Source organism: Eurypyga helias, unplaced genomic scaffold (assembly GCF_000690775.1).
Source record: "Eurypyga helias isolate BGI_N326 unplaced genomic scaffold, ASM69077v1 scaffold17797, whole genome shotgun sequence".
Classification (NCBI taxonomy): Eukaryota; Metazoa; Chordata; class Aves; order Eurypygiformes; family Eurypygidae; genus Eurypyga; species Eurypyga helias.
Window position 1 is genome coordinate 23,506 of NW_010260010.1, and position 10,683 is coordinate 34,188.

The 10,683-nt window shown below is 40.1% G+C and overlaps 1 protein-coding gene across 1 annotated transcript in view; it reads left to right on the forward strand.

Moving 5' to 3' along the window:
* The window catches only part of MBTD1 (mbt domain containing 1), a 28,918-nt gene extending 19,608 nt beyond the window's left edge, over positions 1–9,310 (forward strand). The window contains exons 14-17 of the mRNA XM_010154877.1: positions 359–441; positions 1,089–1,323; positions 1,992–2,069; positions 9,002–9,310. Of these exons, the coding sequence (XP_010153179.1) occupies positions 359–441; positions 1,089–1,323; positions 1,992–2,069; positions 9,002–9,120 (515 nt within the window). The 3' untranslated portion in view covers positions 9,121–9,310. The remainder of the gene's footprint in view (positions 1–358; positions 442–1,088; positions 1,324–1,991; positions 2,070–9,001) is intronic.
* The last annotated feature ends 1,373 nt before the right edge of the window (positions 9,311–10,683 follow it).

Below are 10,683 nucleotides of genomic sequence, written 5' to 3' on the forward strand. Positions count from 1 at the left end.
ACAGACACTGGATGTGCTTAATTACATGATCTGTTCTGGGTCATTTGTGTGGGGCATTGTAGAGATCAAGGATCTACGTGGACAGAAAACTTCAAGTATGAATGATTAATCTTAACATTAAATGACACTTTCTGTATTATCCAGAGGCTCATTCATCTTGTTTGTTGCAAACGGGCAATGTCCAGGTGACTGTCTTGTCCCTTAGACCAGAGCTCAGAGAGTGGAAGTTTCTGATGTTAATGTTTTGCTTCTTTATTGTTTTTTTAGCCATAACACAGTGCCAATATACTATTTTTATTGTTGTCATTATGCATGAGGTTTGCAGTTGATGTATGAAAATGTTGTTTAAAATTCACAGGTTATGCAAAACTCCCTTTTAAATGGTTTGACTACCTCAGGGAAACTGACTCAATAGCAGCACCTGTAAAGCTCTTCAATAAGGTAAAAAACATTATACACGTGTATTTTAAAATTTAAATAGTATTTTCTTTTAATTTCTACCTGCTTAATCTGTAGGACTGATCGATTCATTAAATACAATTTTGAAAAACTAAGACAGCAGAGACTTTTAGAAATAAGAGCCATTAAGCTTGAATATTTCTGAAGTGTTAAATAAATGATGGAATCACAGAATGGTTTGGGTTGGTGGCGACCTTAAAGACCATCTAGTTCCACCCCGCTGCTGTGGGTGGGGGGACTCTCCACTAGACCAGGTTGCTCCAAGCCTCATCCAGCCTGGCCTTAGACATTCCAAGGGATGGGGCTTCCACAGCTTCTCTGGGCAGCCTGTCCCAGTGCCTCCCCACCCTCTCTAGGAAGAACTTCTTCCTGATGTCCAATCTAAACCTCCCCACTTTCAATTTAAACCCGTTACCCCTTGTCCTGTCACTACAGGCCCTTGTAAGAAGTCCCCCCCAGCTTCCTTGTTGGCCTCTTCAGGTACTGGAGTACATGAAACTTCATAAATGATACTTCGTATTTTCCTACTTTGAGTTGACTGAAATACTTGTTTCCATACTGTGCTTAAAACCATCCTAATTAACATGTTTGTTTACTGATGTTTGTCTTGTTTGTGTTTGTTTTTCCAGGAAGTTCCAAACCATGGGTTTCATGTTGGAATGAAACTGGAGGCTGTTGATCTGATGGAACCTCGCCTGGTATGTGTGGCCACAGTAACTCGCATTATCCATCGTCTTTTGAGGATACACTTCGATGGGTGGGAAGATGAATATGATCAGTGGGTGGATTGCGAGTCCCCAGACCTCTATCCAGTGGGATGGTGTCAGCTAACTGGATACCAGCTACAGCCTCCAGCGCCACAGTGTAAGTCTGTTTGTAAATAATGTAAGAGTTACTGACTGGTCTTTGTTCTTGGGTGATGATTTTCCTAACTTCATCCTTCTCAAGTTAGGTCAAAAATAGAGCCAAGTTATTCCTAATGTTTAGAAGTACATGGTTCTGATCTCTTCCACCTTGACTCTTAAAGTACTTCTGGGTGTTTCTGTGGCTACATCTTACTTTTTAATGCCAGAAGATGCTTGCTTGATCCAGGGAAAAAGCCTGTTACTTACTCGCCACTGCTGGATACTATCACTGAGAATTTACATTGTTTTAAGCTTGCACGTATGCTTTCCATAACGAATTTGGGGAGCTCAGCGTGTGCATAGCTATTCATGCAGAAGTGTTTATGCAGGAAGACTATTCTGTTTAGTGCATTGAGTCTTCTCCTGTCAGGTCAATTTATACAGTAATAATTGGTAACTGCATTTCAAGAACTGTTAGTTGCTTAATGGGAGGGTAATAGTAGTTTAGTTTAATGGGAGGTTTGTCCCACAGTAAACGTGTTCTGCCTTAGTTCAGGCACTAAGGAGAAATGCTGCAACTGTGTAGCAGTTTTGACCCATTCCAAAGTGTTTCTCCAATATACTAAATTTTGTTTTTGAATCAAACTTCAAAATTTGATTTATTTAATCAAATTTAATTTTTTGCAGCATCAAGAGATAGCCAGTCAAGTTCATCAAAACAGAAGAAAAAAGCTAAATCGCAACAGTACAAAGGACATAAGAAAAGTGGGTGACAAAGTCATGTTTGCACTTTATCTGTTTACAGAGTTGGTGGTCTCTCCCTACACCCCTATTCTAATTAGAAATGTTCGTGTGTAAAGAGGTGTTATGCTTAAAGGTGCAGTATGCCATAAAAGGAACCTTTTCTTTGAGAATAAGCTTTTTTTTTTTGAACTTGCAACAGGGTTGATGTTGCTAATTACTAATTTATGTGAATGGTAGATGGGCAGCTGTTCAAATATTTTTGTTATTTGAACATCGTCTTAGTTCAAAAATTTATTGCCTGTGTTAGTGTACTGCCTTATACAAAATACTCAGGTATCAATTACCACAGTTTTAATTCTGTTCTTTGTAGCACTGGAGTAGGATTGAGAACCTAGGTGCTTGGATTTGGGAGAACGAGATGTAGAAAGTGTGAATTACCATCTAGCTGGTTTCTTTTTAAAACACAAGTTACCTATTTGTTATTCTTTTAGATGAGACATTTGTGGGAAACTGTATGTAGGTAGAACTTTCATATGATTAATTTCTGGAACACTGGCGTCGCTGTAGGTTACTCTTCTTGTCGCAGCAGAACAGAGTGATTACTTTTTTAAGAATCTGAAGTCTTCAGGTTCTTTTCATAGCAGTGGTTTTCCTCTGGATCAAGCTATCTTCAAAATTCGCAACCAATTTGAATGTGCACAAATGCACGTTTTGCTTTCCTCATATTTTTATTTCCAGAACTTTTGGTTTAAACTGAAAAATCTCTTTTGTGTGAGTAAAATAAAGGGAGTAGAGGCAGCCAGTCATAAGAGGTCCTTGTGCCTTCTCCCATCCTTCTCTGGAAATCAGATCCATCTATGTTGTCTAAGCAATATTGCAGTTTCATATGGCAGTTTTATTTCCAAGGGTCTCAATCCATTTTTCCAATAATTTGACAATTTTGAAAGGCAGCTACCTCTTGAGTCAAGAGCAGCAGCAACATGACAGCCATTGTACAGGAAATGGGTATGCATGAGATGACGTGATGAATAAGAAATTAGAGTAAGCCTACGTTCTTGTTTAGTGCTGCACAATCTTTCATGATGCTTAACTCAAGTTTTCACAGTATTCTTTTTTTAAAAGGGCCAGTTACAACCAGGGGGAAGGTCTTTCCTGCCACATAGGAATGAATACGTTGTCTTAATAGAGGTAGATGGTCTAGTTCAAGACAAGCTAACTCTGTGTATTACATTTGGAGCATCAGATAACTGTGCTGACTCATTCTCCTGGTATTTTCTTGGAAACAGTGGAGAGTTGGAAAGAAGGTGCAGTGTTTTACACTGCAGACAGCTAGAGAAAAGGATCCCTGTCACCTTGAATTGGCGCTGCTTCTCTGTCAATATTTTTTCTGACAGGACAGTCTAGCAGACCATCATCGCTCCAAGTAGGACCCGAAGCAGAACTTGTGCTTCCTGCAGTGATTTTGAGAATTGTGTCAAATGAGAATAAAACTTTGGTTTTATCTGGGGCTTTCCCTGTGATGGAAAAACCGACCTAAAAGCAGAGCTGTGCTGCAGTTGCGTAGAGCTAACATGGGGAATTAAACCCCTTGTCTTCCTCTAAGTTAGTGAATGGATCTATTAAGGCAAACTGGAACCTTCTTCAGTAGCCATTGCAGAAAGCACCCTTTGCTGTTTTGATCTTTGGACATAGAACAGGAGGTGACCAGTGAGTGCCACAGGTAAAGCAGGTGTCTGGAAAGTTCTTACGACCTCTTATTAAGTGCTTCAAACATGCTGTTTATTCTTTCTGCTGTTTGAGGAAATGAACAATAAAATCCAGATCCAGTTCAGAATCTTGCAGCAGTGTTTCTTTAAATAGAACTCAGGTACAAAAAAAGCCTGCTGACTTGAGACTATCTAGAGAAAGCTGTGAATGCTGTTGCCTCGAGCTTGGGAAGGATGGCTGTATCATTAATTACCTTTGTGTAGAACCTGTTCTGGGATGACTTTGGACTGTTTTAGCAGACTTTATTTAGAAAGCAATTGGAGACCATCCTGCTTCTTACCCCATTCCTCTCCTTCCCCCTAATGCCTCTGCAAAAGTTACCTGATACCTCACTTAGGGCAAACATGATACAAACACAGGAGAGGAAATCCCCCTTGTCTAGTGCCATAGGAAGGAGATTTGTTCTAGTGGAATTTATTCTTTCCTTCTCACTAGCCTGCAGTAAATGTGGGCTGTGGAAGCAAGAACTTCTGATGGGTTTCTTTTCTGGACTGTTTACTCAATACTGAGAAATCTAAATCATCAAAAGGAAATGAGGGAACAAGGCCAGGAAAAGTTATAGTTGTCTGCCTCCTACATGTTTATTCTGAGTAGGCTATGACAACAGGAGTGCTGAGTCACAGGAAATAGTACTAAAAGTGTTTTCTGGAGCCTTTTACTGTTCAGCACCTGCAAATAAAAATAAAAAGTCTTGTTTTGAAAAGGATTTTGCTTACAAAACTGTATAACGCAGTAGTAATGCTTTTGTGGCAAAGTAACCACAGCTGATCAACAAGAAACTCTGTATATGTCATGATTAAACTAGATTATTTTTAGCACAGAAAGGTGTTACTTCCACATATTTTTTCTCCTGTGTGCACACAGTGCACTCTAGAACATCCGTGAGTCATTCTGCTGCGTATAATGATGCAGACTTCTAACCTGGTATTTTTACTTCCTCACTGAGTCCATTGAGAAGTGAGTGGTGTGTATTCGGTGTGAAGTAGAACCAATTACATAGTTAACTCTGCAGTAATGGGGTCATGGTGAAAGGAGTATCAGGCTCCCATTGTTCTGCGGTGCCACTACAAACAAATATAACCAGCAGATTTGATGCTCAGCACTGAATGGGAACAACTTAAACCTTGCCTACAGCTGTTAATGTTTTCCTTCAACAGCAAAGGAATGCAAGAGAAGGTTTTGAGGAGTCTTAAAATAGAAGAATTTCTTAATCCAAGTACCTTTGGAGCTGAGAATACAGCTTCTTTTTATTTCTTTTTTAGAAATCTAAAATGGGCAACTTAGTGCTAATTTCCCCCTGTGTCACTGTGACCTGGAAGTAGTTCATGTGCACACATTTAGTAACGAAGATAAAGATTTAAATGTCAGGTTGTTACCCTATTTATAGGGAGGTTGATCATAATACAGATGTTCCCAGGAGTTTTTGAAGTATAATTGGTTTTTGTCAACTGTTTGGAGTACCCCAACACTTTGTTTTGGTGTGACTACCAGATACACAGACCATGAAATAATTTCCTTTAAGATGTAACAATGTCTTCAGTCTCTTCTAAATAAAAAGGCCGTCCAAAAGGGAGTAGAAATGAACTAGCATCCTACCTGGCCCAGCCCTCAGGAGAGCTGGTATTTTTTTCTTAGCTTTATTACACTGCCCCGCAAGCAGCTTGTCCTGTTGACAGTGAACCCAATTCGGTAGCATTTGGAACGTACAGATGTGCTTATCTTACTCTCTTCAGTTTTTTCCTTTTAAATTAGAATGTTTTACAGCTATAACATGTTCTGTGTCCATGCGGAATACCAGGTGGACTGTTGGAATTACGCCTTAGGCCTCCTGCTCTGTCGCCGTGTTCTCAGCCAGCAGCGTGTCCGTCGCTGCTGCTTGCTTTTTATTCAGGGAAGGGAAGATCAAGTTGACCTAGTTTGTATGTTTGTGGGGAGTTACTGTGTTGCTTGTTAATTTCTAACTGCAAGTGGAAGTTTTTGCGAGTGCTTTTGTGAACACTTGGAAAGGGCTCCCAGTTTTGTTTCCAGTAGCCTTAATTTCGAGTGGGCAGGACTTTGTGCCGTGTGCCTACTGCTCCGGAGGCTGTGCGTGTGGATACCTGAAGGGTTAACTCATCACTTTGCCTGGACAATTCATTAATCATGTAGTATGCAGTGTTCGCTCATACTGCCTGCTTTCTGGTAGGTGTATGTTTTGGAATAAGGTTATTGAAACGCTGATTTGACCTCAACATCTTAAAAGCTGGGGTTCTGTGGGCAACATTCTGCTTAAGGATGGTGTTACCTCTCTAAAAGACTCATCCTGAAGGTGTCTTGTAAGAAGAATATTTAAGCACTGTGGTATCTCTGTGCATCATCTAGTTATCTTTTCTCTTCAGGGCTAGGCTTTTGTTTATGTCATCTTTATTTGACTGTGCTGAGGATACGTAAGCATTAGCAACCGTAGTTTTGCTAGAGCGGAAAGCAGTGATGATGTATTACAGTGCTTGCATCCCTGGTACTCTAGAGGAGTTTCCTCAGGCACAGAATCGGGGCATCTTAGTGATAAAGGAGCAACATGTTAATTATTTGCAAGGGAAATTTTTGTATGACATTTGTTACGAATGCAATGTTTAATAATTTGAAGGCATTTTAGAAGATGCCTTTTCTAAACACCAGAACTCCAGGGAGGGTCTCACAAGAGCAGAGTAGAGGGGGAGAATCCCTTCCCTCAACCTGCTGGCCAAGTATACAGCAGGTTACTGTGGCACAAGGGCACAGAGGAGCTCTGTGGAGTTTGAAAATACAGAAAGGCTGAATGGTAATGTGGATTTGGGAATATTTGAGATAAGCAAGAAGTTAGTGAGGATTATCTTTTGCAGAGAGGTGAGTCTACCCACTAAATAAGGACTGATTTTTGCCTTTGGTTCAGAATAAGACAGTTACCTGGTAAAAGGATCTTTAGAATGTAAGCGTTATTTGAAATTTTGCAGGCTACTAATACAGAAAATATTTTTGTAAAGAGTGTGTCCTTTTAGAATTTGATTATTTTTTTCCCCTTCTACTTTTGCTGTAAAACCTGGGTTTGGTTTAAGTACCAACAGTTAATTGTGCATCCATATGAGTGAGCAGAGAAAAATTCTTAATTCAGTTATCAATAAAAATGAGCAAGTAGATGAAAATTCTGAGTTTACTTGAGGATAGTTCATGTAGTGTAATCAGTCTTCAGTTACAGAAGTCCACTGCAAAGATCTGGTAGTTTTTTCTCTTCCCTTTTCCTAGTATGTATGGCAGTGTGATGTAGCCAGAAAACAAATTTTCTAACAAGTACGTTGCAGCAGTGTGATGTGTCAGACAGACCGGAGTGTCCTGCTTTCCCTGCAGGACAGTTGCCAGGTTTGTAAGTTTACTTCAGATGTGCTTGGTTTACACTCCCTTAAACTTGCTTTAGTCCCAGTAGGCTGCCACCTTGGCACTGTTCCCTGGCTCTGGAATACATCCACCACAGTTCTCTTGTCCGTGCGTTACCCACTAACGGGAAGGGACACGGCAGTGTACGTGCTGCTTTAGACCCCAAGGGCAAATCTCGACTCTTCTGCACACCTCTCGGCGGTTCTCAACAGCTCCCTCACTTTTCCTTCAGCTGGCTACGCGTGCGTGCGTACCTGCCTCACCAGAGCCTCTGCAGAAGAGAAGCCTTGCCTGGGAGAGAGCGTTCTGGAGTGTTGGCTTCTGCACAGCTTTTCTCTTGCTGCAAATCTGCCCCTCAACTGCGTTTATGTGGTGCACAGGCTGAGTTTTCTGCCATTGCATCTCCAAGTCCCTACGGAACTCCTGTGTCCTTCAGTTTCTGGCACCCACTGCCTTCTGTGATCATTTTGAGGGGGGAAAAAGAACATGCCCAGTGGATTTCCTGATTGTATCCCTGACCCCTGTGTAGCCTTTGCTTAAGGCATTAGCAACAGGTCCCAGTAACCAATTACGTGTTTTACCATGTAGACAGCACGTTTCTGTCCTCTGCGGATCAGGATTCTTGATCAGGGTTGGGCATAGTGCAGGGAAAGTATTTAGGAACAAAAGAAGCCAAGGGACGGTGGCTCTGTAGGTGGGAGGAGGGATCTGTGGAAGAAAGGAGAAGGGCTTGCGTTACGCTGCAACCGACATTTGACATTTTTTAACATCTTAATTTTCAAATGTTATTTTTATTTGGCGCAAAGGTTTGCTTCAACGTGGAAGATGACATAGGAAAATAATAAAAGAATAATCAAATGGTTTGTAAGTTACTGCAGGGCTACTAGTAGCAACAGGTTATGGGGTTGGGCTTTTGCTTTCACTGCAGATTTCTGCATTTCAGGAAACTTGGATAACAAACTTTGTATTCGGTAGCTATGAGCTTTAATACTCTCCTCATCCATTTGGTCAGAGAACCATTTATTTTTGTATAATTAACCCTTTAATGTGGGTACTGCACCTTTTAATGACAGTCTTAGCATGGTTTATTTTCAGTGGGTTTTTATTGTGCTCATATTTTGATAATCATCACTATTCATTAATGAAACTGTTAAAGTAATTGTGCCATTATTGCTATTCATAACATCTCTTTTTTACATCTTAGATCTCATTTCTATTTTCATTTTACAAAAGAGAGAAGATTAAGACTACCAAAAAAAAATTTGCTCGAATGAAGCTTCTGGGATCTTTAAATTTACATGATGTATTGAGAAATCTGTCAAGTGGTTTTCTTGTCTCACAGACTTTCTACAGTAGTTGGGCAAAGGAATGTGATTCGTAGACTGTAAATGGCTAACAGTTAATCTTATTTTTACTTGCATAAAGACTGACTAGGAAGTAAACAGTAACATGTTGCTCTGAGTGACAGTCATTGTTCCTATTCACTTGTTTAGTTAACTTATTAAACCGGTGTTTTAAAATACTCAATTCTTGAGAAATCCTGTAGAGACTATATTATTGTAAGCAATTTGTTCAAATACGTTAATATTAGATTATAACTTAAGATTCAGTTTATGGTCAGAAAGCATCTGCTTCCTGTGGGATACTGAGAGTTAGAAGATTCACTACAATGCAGAATATAAGAAAACGGGAAATCTGAGGTTTGTTCCCAATTTGAATAATATTAAGTAAATTTAAGGGCAAGTTGTACTTACTTTGAATTTCTTGGATCTTTAATATTCATGTTTTATTTTTAGTGACTTCATTGCAGCTGAAGGAGGAGTTGCTCGATGGAGAAGAGTACAGCTTCCTTCAAGGAGGATCTGATCAGGAAAGCAACGGATCTGCCAGTTACTACATCAAACAGGAACCTTAAGGCAACTCAGACGAGTGGGGGGCAGAGTATTGGTGATAGGAAACGAGCCTTTCTCCAAGACGGACTGATTTTGTTCCCACCTCGCTGGTGCAGTCCCGATGACTGTGCCTAGGGCACTTTGCTAACTGTAGATGAGTTAGACTCAGTTCAGAATTTTTTGGAAGGGCGGGGAAACTATTTTAGTGAAAAAGATTTTTCAATTTATTAAAAAAAAAAAAACAAAAACGGACACTTTTGTGTTGTATTTGAAGCTTTTGAAAGAATTTTGTAATATTTTCAAGTTGAGATTTATTGTGCATTGTTAACAAGAACTGAAATTCTAATTTTTTTGTAAGATTAAAGTTTAATGAGCATGATCGTGGGAAGCGGTTGGAGGACGATAGAGTTGCAAATACAAATGAACTGTCATAACAAATGAACCTTTTTGGTACAAGTTGGGAGACTTCTAGACTCTTGTGAACTGCACTGGTCACGCCTCTGTGGTGGTTTTTTTTTTGTGTTGTTGTTGTGAAATGAGGCATTTAAGCCCTAATTTAGAGGCATAAATTGTATGTGGAAGATTAGTCCTGTAAAGCTCTACTCAGTGAGTAGCCCCAATTGCAATGGAGCCATCGCCTGAGGAAGATTTTAACTTTTCAAGATGTTTTTATTGAGTTTAAAATACTTTTTTTTTTATATGAGATTTTTTTAAAGTTCCTCCTTAGGGTCTGATTCAGTGCCCACGAATATCAGTTAGCCTTGTCTCCACTGACTGCCACGGGCGTTGGATTGGGACTCTAAAGCTCTTGTCTGTACGCGAATGTCTGTAGTCTTGGAATGCTTCAGCAAATGTTTACAGAGCCCTATGCCAAACTGGAACTTCAGCAAATTCCCTCCTTTGGAAGATTAGGTTTAGCGATGAATTTAGACTAAGGAAGAAACTTAGATGGACAGCAACTCAGGTCTCCCTTGGTAGTGGAAAGGAACTGCTGAGTATTCTTCTGATTATTGTTTTCCCTTCAGAAAGACCGAGATGTTTCCTCACCATCATAAAGGTGTATTTGTGACCATTCAGAACCCATCTTCCACGTGGTTTCCAGGGAGCTGGAAGGAGCCATACATTGTGGATTACCAGAATCAGTTCAGCTCTGCACAGCCTGCAGTATTGCTGCAGTTGCGTACTATGGAAGCTGAGACTTCAGAACAGTATGTAAGTGAGATACTGGCTAGTATATGACTTATAAACTGGATTTGCTTATTGCCTGGAATCCTTCTGTCTCACTTCAAGTATCCCATGAGCCCCACCTGCTTCAGTGTCCAGAATTTTTAAAGGCGAAAGTCATGTAAAAGGGTAAAAATGACCACCAGTAAAATACAGAGTACTTCAGCGACTTCAGAACAGTATGTAAGTGAGATACTGGCTAGTATATGACTTATAAACTGGATTTGCTTATTGCCTGGAATCCTTCTGTCTCACTTCAAGTATCCCATGAGCCCCACCTGCTTCAGTGTCCAGAATTTTTAAAGGCGAAAGTCATGTAAAAGGGTAAAAATGACCACCAGTAAAATACAGAGTACTTCAGC